General features: G+C 42.4%; 1 protein-coding gene and 1 long non-coding RNA gene across 10 annotated transcripts in view; one reads left to right on the top strand and one right to left on the bottom strand.

Moving 5' to 3' along the window:
• The window catches only part of PLEKHA7 (pleckstrin homology domain containing A7), a 224,400-nt gene that overhangs the window by 65,944 nt on the left and 136,236 nt on the right, over positions 1–22,220 (top strand). The window contains exon 1 of one of the 9 annotated variants that reach the window (XM_066640677.1): positions 4,735–5,114. The exons of 7 other annotated variants lie outside the window; for them this stretch is intronic. In XM_066640677.1, coding sequence (XP_066496774.1) covers positions 5,035–5,114 — 80 coding nt within the window. In that variant the 5' untranslated portion in view covers positions 4,735–5,034. Of the gene's footprint in view, positions 1–4,734; positions 5,115–5,631; positions 5,702–22,220 lie in introns of those variants that run through there. One more of the 9 variants, XM_066640686.1, reaches the window with a different exon arrangement.
• On the bottom strand, positions 4,596–7,134 carry LOC136663783 (uncharacterized). Its single transcript, XR_010795045.1, has 4 exons — positions 7,040–7,134; positions 6,678–6,760; positions 5,699–5,824; positions 4,596–4,780 (listed from the first exon to the last, which is right to left on the bottom strand). It is a non-coding gene; the product is annotated as an uncharacterized lncRNA (long non-coding RNA).

Genomic DNA, 22,220 nt, shown 5'->3' with positions numbered 1-22,220 from the left:
AGCAGCCCCAATGCGACTACTTGGATCCGTGCCACCTAAAGGCTGCCCAGGAATGGGGCTAGGATCCAGCATAACTGCCAAATCCTGGCCAAGCCTCCTGCTCCTCACTCTACCTCCCCCACTCTGAAACACTACTTTGCTGCCCTCCCTATGTCCCCCTCAACGCCTGTGCAAGCTGAGCTCAGCCAGTACAAACTCGCTGTGACCTGTGTCAGCGCAGGGAAGCCAGCAAACATTCATGTGCCAGTCTATCTCCCCTGAGAGTGGCGCAAAAATACTTTACGGCACTTTCGCAATACTCATTGGCTGGTGCAAGAGACTTGCACCAGCCAAGCAGGTGATTTGAATTGTGCCCTTAGTTGAACCAGTGAGTACCTGCACTAGGAAATGGTAATTTTTACTAAAATCAGTAAAGGTGCTTTTACTAAAGGTGATTTCCTGTGTTTCCAGAGGGTGCTCCAGAACCTTCAGTCAGCACCTCTTCCCTGTAGGTGTAGGCAAGGGCCTTTACTTTTGCACTTCTTTTGCAGAGGAAGGGGCCACCTCTCCTCCAGACTAGCCCTGCCTCATGACAGCAAGGAGAGAAAAAATTTCTTATCTTGAATTCCTGTTCTCTGTCCCTTCCAGGGGACACCCCACCTGCTGCTTACATCTGCTGTGGGAGGTAGAAGGAATCTTGTGGGTTTCTTGTTCCATGTGGCTCTGGTATGAACACTGTCCTTTGGGCCTTCCATGCAAGTGACATTGTGGTGGAGTAGTAGAAGATGAAACCAAGGGGTAGAGGGAATACAGCTGCTCTTCCAACATGGTCTATAGGAGAGGGTAAGCCCTCTCCCTGAAGAGGATATACAAAAGTAAAGAGCCCTACCTGGGTGCTACCCAAATGTTTTGGAGTGCTCTCTGAAAGGCACAAAGAACAAAAATTTATCTAAACTTCCCTGATAGTATCTGAACAGAGTATTTATTCTCTGATGAAAATAATTCTGTGCAGGCAAACCATAAGGGAAATTATCAAACATCTAATCTATACAACAGCTCTTGATATGACTTGGCAGCTGACAGTCTAGAAACTTTGCTTCATCTGGCCAAATTAGGTTTACATTCTTAGTGCTGGCATGTAGCAGGAATGTGGAATGATTTCAAATGAAGTGTGATTCTTTACAACACTCATCTTTGCTCTTAAGATCTGTGGGGAGCACATTCTGGGAGTTCAGAAAAAATGCATGCAATCTCATTTGTGAGGCAAATGTTCAAGCTTTAGAATACTGTCTTTGGTTTGACTTTTATTTTATGTGTAATTAGCTTGCTGGTCATTGCTTAGGTGAATTAATTTTTAACCAGGATATTCTAGATGAAAACCTCAGGCCAAAGGACTTTCAGGCCATTTTTAAAATTTTAAATTTGATCTCTTTGATCAGTTTGAGGTGAATGTACATTTTTTTAGTTCATCGAAAAATTACAGTTTATTGGGCAATGAATGGTTAAAAATTGATAACTTGGAAATTAAAATATTTCTGATATGCTCAAGACCTCAGATCACAACCTTTGGAGCTCCTAAGGTGCACAACACCAAGTATTGTTCTTTTCCTCTCAAAATTCCAATATGTGTACAGAGATTGTGGCCTTGCAACCTGTTGCAGAGTTCAGTTTCTGAATATTAACCTCAGTTTCGCAAAGCGTAGTCAGAAACAGTCACTACCATGAGGTAGTATGAACTCAAAGAACAGTTATGTGGCCAGATCCAGAGAGGTAGCCTCATTACTCTATAGCAGCAAAAGCAATGAATTGTTTTGTGACGCCTTCTAAATTAATACAGGTATCTGTATTGTAGTATGGAATTTTCATGGACAACAGTCTATTTCATCATATTAATGAAGTATAAGGTATACATATACATGGATAGAGCAGAGGTGGCAAACATTTTGGCAGGAGGGCCACATCATCTCTCTGACACTGTGTTGGGGGCTGAGGAAAAAAATTAATTTGCATTTCAAATTTGAAAAAAATTTACATAAATGAATATATCAGAGAAGGAACTGGTATGAATGAATGAATTTTACTGAGCTTATTTATAATACACATGAGAACTATAATATAGGCATGTAGAACCACATGAGAAATATGAACTGTGCCACACACCACTTGCAGAGTGAAGACATACTGACCAAGCCAGAAACACATGGAGACATAAGTTGTTCAGAGGCAATGGGGGGGGGGTTTAAAATAATGCCTAGGGGAAAACAGAAGACACATGGGGACTATAAAAGGTCTTGCTCTAACTCAGCCCACAGCTCATGTCTGGCGGTCACTACTGGCAGTCGCAGGCCAGTGCAGGCTCCAACAGATTGGGGGCTCCCTGAGGGCCTGATTGGGGGTCCCCAAAGGCTGCAAATGACCTGTGGGCTAGGGTTTGCTCACCCTGATATAGAGGAAGAAGAAAAAAAGAGATGGGAGCAAAATGCAAGGGGCCTAGTTTTGTGACAAACTTAAAGATATAAAAGGTAAGTATAGTGACAATGCACAATAGTAATAATTGGGGATAACTACATCCCCTTAGCAGTACTAAGTAATTATATAACTTGATTGTCAGGGAAGTCACTGGTGGAGAAGGCTGCAAGCCGAGATGAGTAGTGCCTCGTAGTTTACACTTTCTCACCCCTTCCTCTCTCTGCTTTCCCTTGTTACTGGGTCAGTAACAAGTAACTGAGTCAGTAATTGGGGGGGGGATGGTAGATTTATCTGCTGCCACCATCCTGAGTAGGTGGGGAGCATCTGGGGAAAAAGACCCCTCCCAGGAGAACACAGAACCCCGGAGTTCTTATTTAAAATTAGGTCATAATAGTGCCTGTGTGCAGTTGGGAGTAACAGCCCACTGAATTACCCATGAATATAGACTAGGCAGGCAAGCAGACAAAAGTTTTCCTAGTTAAACGTAAAAGAATTAAGCCAAATGGGGAAAAGGGGGTAGAGGAAAATGCCTGACTCAACAAAGAAAGAGCTTGACCAACCTGAATGCATAACTAATAATGCAAGGGAGGGCACCAGGATGCAGGTCTCTTGTTATCTGGTGTGCTCCCTGGGGCAGTTGGTGGGCCACTGTGAGATACAGGAAGCTGGACTAGATTGGCCCATGGCCTGATCCAGTGGGGCTGTTCTTATGTTCTGATTCCTTGTGGAGGTATCTGTTATTATTATTATATCCAATAGCAAAGCAGTCAAAACCCCAAAAGTTGCTAAGGGTGGAGTTTGCAGGCTGGCTTAGAGTGAAAATGGAAAGCAAAACAGAATTCCCTATATGTAGCTAGCTAGAAATGCAATCTCTTCTGCTACCTACTTGCGCCAGAAATCCTGGTCCCTGCACTTATGGATGAGTAAGTGTTTTCTGTGTACCATCAGCTGGATGCAGTGGCAGACCAATCAGGACATACACACAAGCATCTTGGACCTTGAAGTAGTCTAGATTTAATGATGTCATCAGCTTATCTGATTGGATTAGTGGAACCCACCTGGCTGTCTCACCTTATCAACTAGACAGACTCGCAGTAGATAGGTACATCCGTGGCTCAGCAGGAGGCTTGGCTACTCCAGAGAGAGGGAAGAAACAAACCCACATCTAGCACATGGCTGTTTGGGATTGGCATTTTCAAATAAAAGGCTAATGCTATTGCAGGATGATTTCCCAGTAGCTTTCAGGCTGCTGAACTAGTACACAATCTTTTGTGGGATTAGAAGTGTTCAAAAATAAGGGAAAATGTGGGGTGGGGGATTCATCAGAGTGATAAATGAACCTTTATCTTGATTCAGACCTAAGGTAATGGCATCTAAATAAACTATAAATTCTAATTCCACTTTTTTGTGCTCTGAGCTTTGAATTTTTTTCTGTTGAAGAATTGCCAGTTTAAAGCTTTCAGCAGTTTGTTTTGGAAAATGTAAATGTTCTTCCACAGGTTTCTGAATGTATCCATTTCTGATTTAGATTTGTGTACATTTATTTTTGTACATAAAAAATGACCTTGTGATTGTATGTAGACTGTGGACAACCACTGTTTGTATATAAGAGCATATATAACATTGAAATATAAGCAAGTGAATCAGTTCTGGATAGTACAGTTGACATTAGGTCCTGTAATGGTGTTGCCCAAATGGGTATCTTAAGCAATCTCTTAAGAGTAGGGGGCTGTCAGATGCAAGAGGATCACGTGTGCCTTGTCAGAAAACTAACTGCAGCAGAAACTTTAAACATCACAGAGGTTTACCTTTAGTTTATATTCAAAGAAATAGCTTCAGTGTGATTTACATGTAATCAGTGAGAATGAAGAAAGAAATGTTTTAAATAGATAGGGTACCAGTAAGAAAGTAACTTGTGTGGCCTAAGAGCTTCCCTTTCCTGTCCTTTAGCTACGATAATTAGCACGCACAAGCATTTCAATCCAATGAATTATTTTATTGCTGTGGTACTTGGCAATATTATGGTAGATAAAATAACGGAAATGGTGCTATTTGGTCTAATTTTTTTTTTTTTTTTTTTTTTAGAATTGTGTTGAAGAAATTCAAGGTCATACTTTGTATTTCCAAAGGAATTCTTGTCATGGAGATAAAAATCATGTTTCACCTGCAGTCTTGATCTTCATTAGCTGATAGGAGGGATTTGCAGCATTGGCAATAAGTTCTGCTGGTTGCTGGCTGGCTGCCAAGCCAGGCTGCTGTTTAAGATACCAGGTCTCTCGCTCTTTTTCCTCTCCCTTGTTCTTTCTCGACAGCATTCCATGTCCCATCTTTGCTGGAAGAATACAGTACAAGATTTTATATCCAGCTAGAAATAAGACTCGTGTGGTTTTTAGGAGGATTGAGGGAAATATTGCTGTTGAGGAGGTGTCAGGCAGCTATGCAGTTGGAATTTTAAGACTGGCTCGGAGCGCACTTGATTTTTCTTTGGTTGTCTGCTGAACGATGCTGTGCCGATGGATGTGTGTGTGTTGTAGTAGTCCAGCTTTAGCATGTGGAATGTGAAAGAAATGTAAGCGATTCCTGTTCATGAAGGCAATGGGGAGTAAATCTGGATTTCCTAACTCTGTTTCTCAGCTGGAACATCCATTCTTCCAGGTGTCATGCAGGTATGTGCATGTTTAGATTTTCATTCTATTGATGTACAGTACTAGGCTTGTAAAATTGCCTGGTAATGTCTGTCTTGCTAGTGGCAATATGTATCTTTGCCTGAAAACATTCTGAATTGGAGAACAAAGGCAATGTTTACAGTAAATCATTGATTGTGTGTGTTTTTCTGTGCTTATCTTTTTCTATGTTGGTGTCTTTTAAAAAGGAGTTTCATTCTAAACAGGCAGCTGACTTCTTGTGATCAGAATTTTGGGGGCTTCTTAATGTTTTGAGCAGAGCTATGTTTGAAAGTGAAGCTTTTATTGCACAGTTTTTTTCTGAATGGTGTGTATGTTGCATTACAACAGTGACGGTGGTTATTTTGTCACACCGAGACCAAGATATGCCTGTTACTGAGTGGTGTTATCTTTCTGTTAAAAACAAAACAACCCCCTGTTTAGTCAGACATGAATTGATAAATCAGTTCTGTAATGACCGACTTTATTACAAAGCTACAGCGCAATGCAGGCTCTGAACAATTATATATGTAAAAATAAATGAATGCTGGTATGAAGAATGATTCTTACATTTTTGTGCTTTTTACCTGGTAAGGAAGAGATTAATACACATTTCCTTTAATAACTCATGTAACTTTTTCAAGCATGTTGTGGCATGGCTTGAAGGTTCAAAGACTTTTGTTAAATGTATTTTCCTTGTGATGATGAGTGAACTGCAATAAAGAACAAATAGAAGTTAAACAAGTTTTATTCTTGGCTCTCACAAGCTAAAAGATCTTGGGTTTCTGGCACACCTTTCTGAAGGAATGCAGTCTTTGTTTACTCAGTGTGTCCAAATCTGAAGCCTCTGCCTTTTTATTGGTGCAAGATTGACAAAAGAAGTGTAAACTAGAGTTTAGCGAGAGTATCTGTACAATGACTCATGTGTTTGAAATGAGTTTTGAGGAAAACAGTAGGAGAACAAGTTTAATTATTAATGTGTCTAAACGTAAGAATGTGCTTGGCAATAGGACTGAAAATGTTGGCATTTGCGCTAATTTTCAGTCTCCTAAAGAGTCATGGTAAAATTCATTCATTGGTCAGCTTGTGGCTCATACACCAGTTGGTGTACTATCTAGAAAGCATCCTTTTAAAGCATATTGGCGACCCGACCCCCCCCGTGCAGTACACATGTAGTTTTTCTGTTGTTCTTTGTTGTTTTATTTACAGGCTGCTAAATCTAAAATGGTAAAGCTGATTTATTTGACTTAAAGTTTATTTGAATTTTGATTTAGCAATGCTTGAGAAGTTTTAGTATTCAGATCTCCTAATTTCTTAGTCAGAATTGAGCATGGGGAAAGTAGGGGCTCAAATCGGAGTTCGATTTTTTTATTATCTCTCTAAAGTGAAAACAGTGAAGGGTTGTTTTAGAACATGTAACAAGTATAATTTAGAATTAATGTAATGTTATTATTATTATTATTATTATTATTAACAGTATTTATATATCGCTTTTCAACTAAAAGTTCACAAAGCGGTTTACAGAGAAAAATCAAATAACTGAATGGTAATAATTAAAGCTATAACCTGATAGTTCATAGTTTGAAACTCATGTTGCCAATAAATTCAGTTCTCGCCTTCAGCAAGGCCCTGTCTCTCCATCTCAGCACCTGTAATATAGCAGTAATAACATTAGCCTAACTGATAATAGTTCTGAGGATTCCTGCAATATTGTGTGTGGAGTATTTTTTTTCTAACAAGTCAACCACTATTATAAATAATTGGTTTCATAATAATAGCAATAAATAATACTGTACTTTGCTGTTTCTTAACATGCAAATTTTGCAACGCGTGTGGAGGGAGGTCGCAAGAGGAATGTGGTCAGGATTCCTGCATTTCCCTCTTAAGTAATGGTCTTCTGTTGGTAAGAAGTGGAACATTGTCATTACCTGTCTCAGATTCCTGGTAAATTATTCTCTTGTTGTTTCTAGAATGAAATCAGCATGCTGAGAACTCATAGCTGTTCTGCAGAGAGAATGATAGAGTACAGTAACTACCTTGCTGCTTGTTAGTTACTGGTGCCTTGTGCTCTTCTGTGCTACTTGTTAAGAAATGTACTGTGGGGTACAGCATCATAGTCATGAAACCTAAAGTAATATTACAGGAAAATTGCTTCTTTGTATAAATGAGTATTTGTGTAAAGCTGCTTCTTATGCAGCCTTACAAACTGTTGGTTCTTATGTGAAAAACTGGTCTTCAAAGCAGCAGCACAAAGGAAGGTATTTGTGCATCCATAGGCCTTACGCATTGTCCCCTGTTTATTCTTGCCAGTCTGCACCACAGTAGTGCAGAAAGTCAGTGCCAGCATTTACTAGCTTTACATCTTTGCCCATTTTCAAGTCAAACCTTCAGTTAGGGCCACACTAGACATACATGTGGACAGATGTACAGTAAGCGTTCTTCCAACAGGAACTTCTTTTTTTGGAAACCAAACCTGGCTAATGGGGGGGGGGAGGGACTGGGAACATTCTGGTCCAACTAGGGTGCACAAGGAGTTTCATTCCCCCCCCCCCCCACCATTTTGAAGGCAAAGCCCACCCACCCCTGAAATGGTAATTTATTTCAGAAGTGTCAATTTGAGGAAATTAGATAACAAAATTCTATCTGCATTATGATGGGATAATCTGATTTGGGAGGAGAGATTTGTTATCCATGTGTTTTTGCCCTTGTGGCTATTTGTACATTTATCATACTGTGTTACTCCAGAAGCAGATCTGCCTTATTAATCTGCACAGAGAGACATGGCAATGAATCTGGTTATGGATCCTTCCTTTAGTAGGATTCTGTGTGTGTGTGCGTGTAGTGGTATATACACCGCACAGTCTCTGCAAATGCAGTATAAATGCAGCAGTGGGGTGTAAAGCACTAGACTGGGGGCGTGTGAAATATATGTGTGTATAATTGTATTTAAGTGTAAAAGGTTTGTATAAAATACATACATATAGAATACATATATAGAATATGTACAAAGAAACAGCAAATAAACTCCTGCATAATTCAGGTCTAGTGTTTTTTATTATTATTTTTAGATTGTGATTTTAACTATCTAAAGTTTTCAATCTTTTTCTTTCCCAAAATTATTTAAAGCAAAGTAGGTATGATACTTTTTCATGCAGCATTGTTTCTGTACAAGTTATTTTAGTTTGAGAGGCTAAGAGAAATGAACTGTTTTAACATGGATACTCAGCAGCATACTGACTGATTCCATAGTGGGTGAGAGGCTGTTTTATGCCACTGAAAGTGAAATTCCTTTTTTCAGCATTGACATATGTAGTGAGACAATACATTATGCTCTTTCCATAGTCAGTAGATTGAGACCTGTTCACTGTGTGACTTCTAATTCAGTCACAGTTTTATTTCTGACCTGTTCAGTGAGATCAAGGAGGTGTGTCTCTCTGCTTCAGACAGAGGCAACCCTGTCAGACTTCGGGTGCAATCCAGAGGCACCCTTGGGCCGACGCAAGTCCCTTGCACCGGCCCTGGAGGGTCACAAACGTGCCGTAAGGCCTGGTCTAGATGCCTTTAAAAGGGGATTGGACAAGTTTCTGGAGGAAAAACCACATCCGGGTTACAAGCCATGATGTGTATGTACAACCTCCTGATTTTAGAAATGGGCTATGTCAGATGCAAGGGAGGGCACCAGGATGCAGGTCTCTTGCTATCTGGTGTGCTCCCTGGGCCATTTGGTGGGCCGCTGTGAGATACAGGAAGCTGGACTAGGTGGGCCTATGACTTGATCCAGTGGGGCTGTTCTTATGTTCTTATGTTTGCGCCTCCTCAGGAAGAAGCCAGGCTAGCGTTCAAAGAAGCGTTGGCCTGTAGAGGCCAACACAAGCCTCCATGCCACCTTCCTCCTTGTGAGTTGCGTCGGCCCAATCAGGCCGACACAAGAAAGAAAGGTAGGCCGGGGGAGGTGGGGAGGAGTTGGGAGGGGGGTGTTCCTGGGCGGGTGGTGGGCAGCCCCAGGGGGCAGGCGGCCTGGGAGTGGGAGTGGGAGGCGTTGCTGGGATCTGGCAGTTATGCCTGAGCCCAGCCCCCGTTCCCGGGGAGAACGGAGTGACTCCAAGCTGCTCCGCTCTCCTCGACTTGTGCCACCTCAAGAGGTGGCGCAAGTCTGAGGAGACCCATAGGGTCCAGCAGCCCTTATCCCAGAGGTAAGGGGAAATGTTTCCCCTTGCCTCTGGCTGAGCCGCGTATGGCCACAATCCTGCACTGGATATAGCACAAGCCTCTTGGCTTGCCTGTTCCAGCGCAGGATAGGATTGCGCCCTTTTATTGACTCCACAGACAGCACACTGTATTTCTGCCATGTATACTGTCCCCCACCTATTATCGTGACAGAGGTTTTACTACTATTTTAGATAGGAACCTAGAGGGGAAAAATTACAATTCTCAGTTTTGTTGTGGTGATGGAAGATGACAGAATAACCAGGGTAGTAATATGCCATTGGGGCAAAAGCTTAAAAGTCACACTGCTAGAGCATGAAAGGCACATAGAATAGTGAAAGCTGTTTTCATCTAAAAATCATAGTTAGTCTCACAGAAAAGCTGCTTGAAAAACTCATTTTAGAAAGCTGTTTTGCTAGCTGAGACCTTGGGGCCTCAAAGTCTTGCGTTGATACATTTTGGAATTTGGAAAAGGGAGTCGTATCTAAGGCAAAGATAGATAGGCTACATCTTGGCAGAAGTATACGGCTTGCCAAGATATCAGAATGCTGAGAAAACACATATAAGTAACAATTGTAGTCATTAGAAGTACGTTTTAGCTGCTGACTTATCAGTTGGCAAGGCTTATTGGCAAACTATAGCGTCGAGCTAGCTAACCTCGGACTCCTGCAAGAGACGAATTTAGAAAAAAGAATACATTTAATTAGATAAACAAGAGCATCCTTGAGAATCAGACTTTGTTTGAATTGCAACTGAAATGGAGAAATGAATGTTTAGAGGGGGTTGGTGCAGGGTTGCTTCAAGCAGTTTTCCTGGCATGTAATGTCTGAGTAACTTGTTTGAAGGTAAATGGGAGAAGGATTTCTTTAAAAGAAAATGTGATGCAGTGGAAGTTTGGCTTGTTTTATGTTAAAATATGTGAAAAATCACAAGAAGCTGGCTGAAGCCTTAGCTCAAGGTGCTAGGCTAACCACTAAAGGGAGAGGTCACTTCTAGCAAGGATATACACCACTATACATCCCTCAGTACCAATGTACTCAAAGTAACTGGTCACAAATAGAATTAAGACATAGAGTAAAACTGTTAAAAGGAAGTTTAAAGGACCTTGCTTCACAGAGGCTGGCAGAGAGCCCCACAGTGTTTTGCTAAAAACAGGAAGGAATGCAGGAGAGGTAAGACAGGTGGCTCAAGCAAGGTCATCCTAAGAGTCTGAAGGGAATGTATGCCAAGAAACGGGTTTGAAGTTCTGCCAAGAGGGACAGTCCTGGATAAAATAATGTTATAGCATCTCCTGCTGGTTCTTGAAAACTTTGTAATTCAATATGTTTAATTGTTTAGTTTTACCTTATTTGGAAACCTGTAACTTGAAGCACACCTATCAAGTGTCTCTAAGGCTATCTAAGGCCTATTAAGAGTTAGCCCCATCTATGATGTCAAACTTCAGCCAATGGGAAGTTCAAATCTACAAACAAAGAACCCAGAATGTTATAAAGGGTCTGGTTAACACTGATACTCGCTTTCAATGTTTTGGACAGTAGTCCCATGAGATGCCCGTTGCTAGCAACGAAATAAAAGCTTGCAAACCGATCACCCTTGACTACTTAGTCTTGCTTTTTGGACCTTGCAACAGTGGTGAGGGAGGGTTTAATTTGATGCTGAAGATATTAGAATGTAAAGTGAAATATTTAACATAAGTAGTGAAATATTTCAGGCACTGGACAAGAAAAGATTAGATTAGAAAATCAAAATGCACCATGAAGACCCTATCTTGTTTATATGCTCCTGAAGTTTTGTATACTGTACAGGAGTAGTTTTAATGAAGTAATGTTAAATATAAGTATTCAACTTGCAAATCAGACGATTGATTTTGAAGGAATTTTTCTGGTTGAAAATGTCAGCATTTACTTGGGCTTGGCAGAATACACACCACATTTGGCAGTTTCATATTGTAAACAATAACTTGCTAAGCAAGGCTGTATTTGAAAATAGACTGTATCCATTTTCCTTGCACCAGTGCTTTTCAGCATGTTCATAAAAGTCCTGGAGACAGGGTTAAGCAGTGAGGTGACTAAGTTTGCAAATGACACCAAACATTTCCAGGTGATGAAGGCCAGAAGGGATTGTGAAGAGTTCCAGAAGGCCAGGGTGGTGTAGTGGTTTGGGAGGTGGACTTAGACATGGTAGATCTAGGTTCTAATCCCCCCTCAACCATGAAGCTTCTTGAGTGACCTTGGGCCAGTCACTTTCTCTCAGCCTCACCTACCTCACAGGGTTGTTGTGCGAACAAAAGGAAGAGCAGCTGTGTACACTGCCCTGAGCTCTTTGGAGAAACAACGGCATAAAAATGTGAGTAAATAAATAAATAAATCTCTCCAAACTGAGAGAATAGGCAGCAAAATGGCAGATGTATTTCAATGTAAGTGTAAAGTAATGCGTATGGGGGCCAAAAAACCAAAACCACATATAAGCTTATCTGCAACTGCTGAGGAGAGAGATCATGGGGGCTGTGGGACAGCTCAATGAAAGTTTCGACCCAATGGAGATTGAGAATAAACAGCTAATATATTATAATGTCATTGTACAAATAGATGGTACGGTTACACCTGGAGTATTGTGTTCAGTTCTGGTCACCACATCTTAAAAAAGACATAGTGGAACTAGAAAAGGTGCAGAAGAGAACAACCAAAATGATTAGTGGGCTGGGGCACTTTCCTTATGAGGAAAGGCTATAGGCATTTGAGGTTCTTAGGTCTAGAAAAGAGGCACCTAAGGGGGAACATGATTGAGACATACAAAATTATGCAGGATATGAATACAGGGATACTCTTTTCTCTCTTACCCCAGAACTAAGGGACATCTGCTAAAATTGCGTATTGGGAGAGTTAGAGCAGATGAATGAAAATATTTCTTTACCCTGCATGCAATTAGTCTGTGGAACTCCTTGCTGCAGGATGTAGTGATGGCCTCTGGCTTGGATGCCTAAAAGGGGAATGGACAGATTTCTGGAGGAAAACTCTGTAACAGGTTACAAGCCATGATGGGTATTTACAGTCTGAGATTAACTGTCACTCATCATGAGGGACAGGTAGGAAATTTTTTCTGTCATCCAAATTGGCAGTGGATGGTAGTTCTTTATAACCTACCCCAGACTGGCAAGAGAGGAAGGGTGTATTCATTCGTTTTCATGCATTAAAAATTGGTCACTTGTGTTTAAGAAATCCAAGTGCAGTCTGGTGTCTTTGTTGGGGGATATGAGGTAAATATAATACCAGGGGAGTGGCAGTGAGATGCAACTATCTTGTGGTCTTATGTGCTCCCTAAGGCCACTGGTGAGCCTCTGTGAGATACTGGAAGCTGGACTAAATGGGCCTGATCCAGCAGGGCTCTTATGTTCCTATGCAGATACTCACCTATAAGTCACAAAATTTTAGTCTTAAAATTTACTCTGAAAACCTGGCTCAACTTATCTGCGGGTCCATGAATAAGTGATGTCTGGGGCTGGACTTGCCTGGGGCAGGTGGAATGATGTGTCCCCCCCATTGGCAACCAGGCTGAAGCTTCTGCGCCTGGCTACACGGACCAGCTCTGCAGGAAGCTGCTGCTGAGCCAGGGATGGAGCAGGCCATTTGGCTGCGGACTGCATAGAGGGCATGCTGGGGTGCTACCTTCTTGGCCCAGCAGTCCATTCATAAGAGCAAAGTGAGACATGGTGGGTCTGGCTGCTGGGACAAGCAGGAGGAGGAGGTTGAACACGGGCAGGGGCAGGATAACTGCAACCTGCTCACCCATTCCCTTTTGAGGACTTATCCAAAGGTTATAGAGAATTTCATGATTTTTGGCTCAATATTTGCCCTTATCTACAAGATTGACTAATAGATTAGCATCAATGGTATGTCGAGGATGAGACTGCAGTCAGGCAACAATAGATTTTTTTTTTGCAATAGTTTTTTTGTTGTGAATTCTTATTCTTGGCAAAATGTTCTTTTTGGTAATGTGGATGAGCTGACAGCACAGAAGGAAACAAACTGAGGTAGCTTCCAACTGCTTTCTCCCCTTGCTTTGAAGTAGGCGTAATAAGTGAAGAAAATCTTGTTCATGTTGTTACTACATTCACAGTTGTCTTCTGACTTACACTGTGTGTTTGTGTGTCTGTTTATCTTTCTGGCATGAAAAATGGGTCTTGAAATGAAGGAACCTTGATTCTCTATTCATAAACTGTTCTTTTCAAAAGATTTACATATAAAGCAAAGCAGTAGTACTGTAAAGGGTGATGCTCCCCATGCTCATTATTTGTCTAGCATTGTTATAATGCTATTTCTCTCAGTTAATTGTGAGTAACACAATGGGCCCTTATTACCCCTTGGATTTAATCATCTTCTCATCCTGAACCCGTGGGATCAGCCTGACATGGGCACTTCAGAAGTGATGGGAGCTTCCCTGGGCCTCAGAAGGTCTTATAAGAGCCTAAAATGTCACTTCCGGTTTCCCCCTCAAAACCAGAAGTAACCTTCTAAGGTCTCCAGAAGGCCATAGAAGGCATTCGGGAGGTCAACCTTTCCAGCCCTCAGAACATACACAGAGGAAGTTTTTTGGGGGGGAAGCTCCTGCTGATGGATATACTAATTGGAATGCTTCATGTTGCCTCAATGCCTCAATGAGAGCCTAACCCCCAAATTTCTTAAACTTTTATAGTTCAATTTTTCTTCCTTTGGGCCTGTAAAGGAAGATGATTGGGAAGATGGGCACAGCACTTCACAGTTAGCAACTGGCACCCATCTCACTGCCCCTCACTACCTTTTTTTGCTGGATAAACTGGGGATGAACTAGGGAAAGGTAGTTTTCACTGGTGTCACACAGTTAGAGAGACCCAGACGGAAGCCATCTTGGGGAAACCTTACTCCCAGGTTAACAGGGGGTCCTTAAATCAAACAACAGTGGAATGTGGGTGCTCTGGGAGACATGACAAATTGCTTCCTATTGAATGAACTGAGATCAGGCAGGTAAAACAGCAAAATATACTAACAACCCAATCCTTTTGACTTCTTCCATTACCAGATATTACAATCCACTACCAACATTGACATGACAGTTTTGAGAACATGAAGTATTGAGAACAAAACAGCTAATATTATAATGCCATTGTACAAATTGATGGTAAGGCCACACCTGGAGTATTGTGTCCAGTTCTGGTCGCCGCATCTCAAAAAAGACATAGTGGAAATGGAAAATGTGCAAAAGAGAGTGACTAAGATGATTACTGGGCTGGGGCACCTTCCTTATGAGGAAAGGCTACAGCATTTGGGCCTCTTCAGCCTAGAAAAGAGGCGCCTGAGGGGGGACATGATTGAGACATACAAAATTATGCACGGGAAGGAAAGAGTGGATAGAGAGATGCTCTTTACATTCTCACATAACGTCAGAACCAGGGGACATCCACTAAAATTGAGTGTTGGGAGAGTTAGAACAGACAAAAGAAAATATTTCTTTACTCAGCGTGTGGTTGGTCTGTGGAACTCCTTGCCACAGGATGTGGTGATGGCATCTGGCCTGGATGCCACTAAAAGGGGATTGGACAAGTTTCTGGAGGAAAAATCCATTATGGGTTACAAGCCATGGTGTGCATGTGCAACCTCCTGATTTTAGAAATGGGCTATGTCAGAATGCCAGCTGCAAGGGAGGGCACCAGGATGAGGTCTCTTGTTATCTGGTGTGCTCTCTGGGGCATTTGGTGGGCCGCTGTGAGATACAGGAAGCTGGACTAGATGGGCATATGGCCTGATCCAGTGGGGCTGTTCTTATGTTCTTAAAGTTAAAATGCAGGCTGTAAATAAAACAAATCTTATATGACTTTTTTGCATACTTTCTGTATCCTACTTAATCCTACTTACAGTTTCCAGGTCGTCTTCAGTAGGTTTGATGGTGAATCCCCATGGAGTTTTGGATAGACCTGATATCAGGTGCACGACCTCACATTTAATAACATGTAGGTGTTGGCCCTGCTATGCAATTGGATATTTGGGGTCCCCAGAACAATTTGCATTTCCCACTTCTGGAATTTGGGTAGGTTTCACAGTCCAGTGAGCTGGCTCAAACCGAGGTCCTTTTGTTTACTAGTCTGTTGGGAAAGAAATAGATGCTGAAACACCCCAGATGCAATAGAGAAACATGGCTGCTGTCTTTGAATGTTACTTCGGGATGCTGAGGCATCACAAAAGCCTCTGAGGTGATAGAAAGGTTCAAAACAGTGAAAACTATGCAAGGAACAGGGAGAAGTAGGAGTTTTCACACAGGGCTTCTTGAAAAATATTAAATATCTATATTCCATTTCTTTTTTGAATAGACACAGAAATCACTGTTTTCCAAAGTGTCTATAACTGGTACAGCTAGCTCTAGATTTGCATGGCTCTTTGCCAGTTTCTGAAATGGTGCAGTTTACAAATTAATATTAGAAGTGTGATTTGTGTGGGCTAATATTTTAAATGGTGTGGTGAGCATTCGTGTGAAGATCATATGAATAACTTCCTCTGAAGCCTTGTAGATGTTTGGTCGCTATTATTCACCTTAAAGTTCAAGAGGGAGATTTGAAGGAAGTGCATCCGGGGGAGGCAAACGTTTGCAACATGATCCTGGAGGGATGGATCCAGGCCCAGACGATGTTGATGGTCAATTCAGTTCAGTACTGGAGGAGGGCTTTAGGTGTGTGTTGTTTTTAAACCCCTAGAACGAATATTCCACTTCCAATTCCTTTCTCCCACTCCTCCTTGAAGTTGTGAAACCTTCCACACTGCTACTTAAATCCTGAAGGGACTTGACTTGGCTTTTGGGACTACTGGTTGCTGAGACTTTCTTTGTTGTGGTGACTACAGTCTTTCTGCCTTTTTTGAGTTTTCTTTTCCAGTCTTTTCTGGCTGGCAGGGAGGGGGAGACTCATTCTTGGGACACACACACACACACACACACACACACACACACACACACACACATCCACCCCTAGCACCCAACTTGATTTACCAGGCTAGTGAGCCATCAACAACAGCAGCCTTGCTCCCAGAATCAGCAGTTGTCAATGGGAGTGCTTGGTGACTTATCCCCTTACCCAGACCAATCCCATTGTTTCTATGGGAAAGCTGATTTTCATATATGCGTTTTTGAAATACGCACCACTTTCCAGGAATGTAACCCCCACATAAATTGAGAGCTGCTTGTATTTATGTTTAAACCTTAGCCCACACCTAGAGTTAATCTTATTACGATTAGATGGCAGTATTATGACTTAATTGATGCATAAATAAGTTCTTACTATTGGAAGTAAACTGTGCTGTTGAAAACCTGAATTTATGTCATGAAGTATGCAATTGACTCTGGAGGTAGAACCTCAGAATGTAACAAAGTTGTAAAGGAGTTTTTCTGTGAGTTCCTTATAGGACAGATGCCTTTTGCAAAAGTGTAAAACACAATCGGCCCATTCCATCATTTTGTTGTGGTTGGAGGGGCTCCAGTACATTCATTTTAGTGAACGTGGCATGTATCACTTTCTACCATATGGCTTTCCCACTGCCTTCAAATGAATGAGAAAACCCCTTGGATAGAAACTGTCTGAATACAGTGCTATGCCTGCAGCACTCTGTAACACTCTGGGTAAGATTTTGTGAGTCTTTGTGTGTGGGGGAGTTTATGCGTAGGCTACCTCGAAATGCCAGATGCAAGGAAGGGCACCAGGATGCAAGTTTCTTGTGGTCTTGTGTACTCCCTGACGCATCTGGTGGGCCACTGTGGGCTGCAGGAAGCCTTTAGCATAACCCAGCAGGCCCTCCTTATGTGCAGCTGACAAGGGAGGGCACCAGGATGCAAGTCTCTCATTGCCTTGTGCACTCCCTGAGGCATCTGGTGGGCCACTGTGAGATACAGGAAGCTGGACTTAGATGGGCTTTTGGCTTGATCTAGCAGGGCTCTTCTTAGGTTGACTAAATCAAGGTTAAAGAAATGTGAGGAAACATTTAAACAGGCTTGCTTTGTCAGTTTGTTTGGCAGGCCAACATGCACTAGATCAGTGGTTCTCGCACATTTAGCACCGGGACCCACTTTTTAGAATGAGAATCTGTCAGGACCCACCTGAAGTGATGTCATGACCAGAAGTGACATCATCAAGCAGGAATATTTTTTTATAAGTCTAGGCTGCAACCCTACCCACACTTAACCAGGATTGACTATCATTGTCAAAAGCATATATATAGTAACCTGTTAACAGTACAGATCTGCAGCATTTCCCCAAATGCAGTCATATCCCATGGTAGCATCAATTCCAATATATTAAAAATAAATATTGAAATGATTGGGGACCCATCTGAAATTGTCTCATGATCCACCTAGTGGGTCCCAACCCACAGTTTGAGAAACACTGCACTAGATGAACCTGGCCTTGCCACCTACTCTGAGAGTATAAAAACATGGGGGAAGGGGCATTGAATTCATAGCAACAGGAGGCGTTTGGGCTTCTTCAGCCTAGAAAAGAGAAGCCTGAGGGGGGACATGATTGAGACATACAAAATTTTGCAGGGGATGGACAGAGTGGATAGAGAGATGCTCTTTACACTCTCACATAACACAAGAACCAGGGGACATCCACTAAAATTGAGTGTTGGGAGAGTTAGGACAGACAAAAGAAAATATTTCTTTACTCAGCGTGTGGTTGGTCTGTGGAACTCCTTGCCACAGGATGTGGTGATGGCATCTGACCTGGATGCTACTAAAAGGGGATTGGACAAGTTTCTGGAGGAAAAATCCATTATGGGGTACAAGCCATGATGTGCATGTGCAACCTCCTGATTTTAGAAATGGGCTATGTCAGAATGCCAGCTGCAAGGGAGGGCACCAGGATGAGGTCTCTTGTTATCTGGTGTGCTCCCTGGGGCATTTGGTGGGCCGCTGTGAGATACAGGAAGCTGGACTAGATGGGCCTATGGCCTGATCCAGTAGGGCTGTTCTTATGTTCTTATGACAGTATGTTGCTGGTGTTACATTTGGCTTGGATTATAAATTGAGCAGGCACGATTTTTTAAAAGATACGTAAGCGAAGGAGGCTGCATGGTGAATAGAGATAAGTTAAAGTGCATCTTGCATGGTGTCAGACCAGAATACATGAGTCACAGGGACTATTTTCAACACATTCTTTCAATGGAAATACAAATGTAAACCAGACATGTTTCAAAATGCCAAAAATGTGAGACATGGGGAACTACTGTGTATTTGCTTCAGCACCACAGTACCTATATTTGGATAAAATACTAAACTATGGTTTACTGCAGGGGTCTCCAAACCCCGGCCGTGGGGCCAGATGTGGCTCATGGAGAGCTTCTATCTGTCCCACGACCAGCCTCTGATCCCCTGAGAGCCTCTGGCCCAGTTGTCCAAACACAACCAGAGTTGTGCTTGTGAGCTGGGGGAATGGGAGTCCATATAAGTGTATGCTTTATTTCTTGAGCTGTGTTGGTGCTTGGTGAAATCTTGGACATTTGAGCCCATTCATTCATTCATTCATTCATTCATTCAAGTTCCATCTATAATGTATTTATTTAAATTTTATATTTAATTTTTCCCCCCGATCCACGACACTGTGCCAGCTATTTGATGCGGCCAGAGGCGTAGCTAGGTCATTTGACACCCGGGGCCCATAAATTTTTGTCACCCCACATGACATAATTAATTAATTATTAATTATATTATTAATTAATTATTAGAGGAAGTGTAGTATAAAAATGTGAATTAATTAATAATTCACATTTTTATACCACCCTTCCTCTAAGCAGCTCAGAGTGGTGTACATGGTTCCTCCCCTTATTTTGTCCTCACAACAACCCTGTGAGGTAGGTGAGACTGAAAGATAGTAATAGTCATGACATGAAATTAATAATAATGGCCAGAAAATGAATGCAGTAAATATTTCCCCACAAGCAATGGATGAAATTCTGCATCAAATGGTATATAACATGATGGTATTATTCCTAAAAGCCACAGTTTCCAGAGTTTTGGTCACTGAGTGTCACCCCCCGCCCCGATGTCTCATTGGCCTGTTAAGACAGTGGTTCTCAAACTTTTAACACTGGGACTCACTTTTTAGAATGACAATCTGTCCAGGACCCACCAGAAGTGATGTCATGGCTGGAAGTGACATCATCAAGCAAAATAAAATAATTAATAAAATAAATTATAAATAATTAAATTAAAGAAAAACAGATAATTAAATAAGGGGAAGCCAGCCCTGTTCCACCAAGTGAATTTTCTCTGTAGCCTGCCTGCAAGAACACCCCTCCCCACAAAAATATCCGTGAGATTTTCAGCCCTCCCCAGTTCCCAGTTCAGTGTTAATTCTTATATTTTAAGCATAGCACTATCAGCACCCACCTGGCTTTACAAGTCTAAAAACAAATAAAATGGACCTTACCAGCTGAAGCCTCTTTTTTATTCTTTGGGGGGGGGGTGCTGCCTTCTGGAGCATTTGTTGAGCTCCACTTTCATCAGATTGGGACCATGCAGCCAGCCTTGCATTCCCCTTTGCCTGACTCAACCGGGAACCAAGGCATGTTTGCTTACTCATGAGTAAACACGACATTGTGGCTTACTTTCTCTTTCCATTGGGCTCCATACATTTGCCTGCTTGGAGGGAGGGACTTACTTTTTGGGTTTTTTTGGGGGCTACTTTCATTTGGTAGGAACCATTCTGGTGTCATTGGACCATTCTGGTATCATTCCAACGAACTATGGCATGTTTGCCTACTCGTGACTAAACGCATGATATGGCTCAGTTTCATTTTCCATAGGGTTCTATGCATTTTCCCCCCGGTTTTTTGGCCATAACTTCTGATGGAAAGGAGATATTTCAATCCCGTTTCTTGCATTGCATTCCACTGCATATTCCGCATCCAACGGTATATAGCATGATGGGGTTACTTCTAAGCTTCATGATGGTAGCGATGTTGGAGCATTTGTGGTGTGTCACCCCCCTAAGGGTGGTACCCAGGGCGGACCGCCCCGACCCCCTGCTAGCTACGTTAATGGATGTGGCCCTTCGGCCGAAAAGTTTACAGACCCCTGGTTTATTGTTGTGAGCATGAGCAGCCTCAGATTTGCATGTTCCTCTTTCCTTCACTTATGAAGACTAGAAGCTTCCATTGCTGGTTTTAACAGCAAACTATAGTTTGTCTGCAAACCAGAATCAAACTATGGTTTGCAATCCTGCTTTGCTGGCAGACTGTGATTTATATGAAATGGAGAAACAGTGGTTTAATAATAATAATAATAATAATAATAATAATAATAATAATAATAATAATAATTAATAATAACAGGTATTTATATACCGCCTTTCTTAGTCTTTATTCAAGACTTTATTCAAGGTGGTTTACATAGGCAGGCTTTATTAAATCCCTATTAAATAGGGATTTTTACAATTTCAAAGAAGGTTCTTTCTTTCAAGAACAACTACATTCAAGGTGTTTCATTCCGATCTGGCTTCACATTCTGGCCTCCATCCTCCCACGCTCAGAGCAGATGGAATTGCTCGGCTTCAGCTTGTCAGCTGCTCCAAGGTCGCACGGTGCCGGTGGCCTCGAACTGGCGACCTTGTGGATGTTATCTTCAGGCAGACGGAGGCTCTACCCTCTAGACCAGACCTCCTGCCCATATCTGCTACTAAACCAGAAATTGCCTTCTGGGTAAAGGGAGGAAGGAAGGGAAAAAGAACACAGTGCAAGCTTGCAGCTGATAGCTCTGAACCATGGTCTGAATAGGGTTGATCTTAAGTCTTTCACATTGTAGATATTTTAATAGTTCTATTGCATGGTGTCTTTAAATATTTTCATATTTGGAAAATAATAACATTCTCTTTCATTTTTTCTATACTGCTTTGATTATTTTCATTTGAAGTATGCATTAATTAAGAGCGCAATCCTGACTTGCACTGGAACAGGCAAGCCAGGAGACTTGCGCTGTATTCAGCGCAGGATTGTGGCCAGCAGTGACTTAGCCAGAGGCAAGGGTAAATATTTCCCCTTACCCCTAGGGAAGGGCTGCTGGCGCCTATGAGTCTCTTTGGACTTGCGCCACCTCCTGAGGTGCCACAAGTCTGAGGAGAGCAGAACAGCTTGAAGCTGCTCCGTTCTCTCCGGGAACGGGGGTTGGGATCCAGCATAACTGCTGGATCCCAGCCACGCCTCCTGCTCCCTGCCCACCCGTCCCCCGGGCCACCCATCGCCTTCCCCCTGCCCAGGAACACCTCTCTCCTTCCTCCTTCCCACCCCCCCCCATGCCTACCTTTCGTCCTTGCGTTAGCTCTTCTGAGCTGACTCAAGGAGCTGGGGGTAAGCTGGCGCAGAGGCTTCTGTCAGCCTCTGCAGGCTGGTGCTTCTTGGAGTGTCGGTCTGTCTTCCTCCCATGGAGGCGCAAACATGCTTTATGGCACATTTGCGACCCTCCCGGGCCGGCCCAAGGGACTTGGGCCGTCATAGGGCGCAGTTTGGATTGCGCCCTTAGTTACTGTACCATGTTCATTGTAAGATGGAACAGTGTGTTGTAGATTAAGATTTGGCTGAGCAAGATCTTGTAGAACGCTGAACTACTTTTCCATCACAATTGAAATTGAATGCTGATCTATACTGTGTTACATACGTAGATCATTGATACATTATGACAGAAACCACCTGATGTAATCTCATTTATAGCACATCCTATACTCATTTTTTGCCGGTGGAGTGTGTTCTGTTGACACTAGCTGTTGCAAAGCATGTTGTGACACTGTGATTTCCAGGTTCATCAACAGGAAGGCCAAAACCTTCCCATGTGTGCCTGCACAACACAGGATGCCAAGCAACACAGTGGTGGGGGAGGGGAAGGGGCCAGGGGAGGGCT

The sequence above is a fragment of the Tiliqua scincoides genome, chromosome 1 (genome assembly GCF_035046505.1).
Source record: "Tiliqua scincoides isolate rTilSci1 chromosome 1, rTilSci1.hap2, whole genome shotgun sequence".
Classification (NCBI taxonomy): Eukaryota; Metazoa; Chordata; class Lepidosauria; order Squamata; family Scincidae; genus Tiliqua; species Tiliqua scincoides.
Note: the sequence above shows the minus strand (reverse complement) of the source record. Positions and strands in the feature narration are given on the sequence as shown.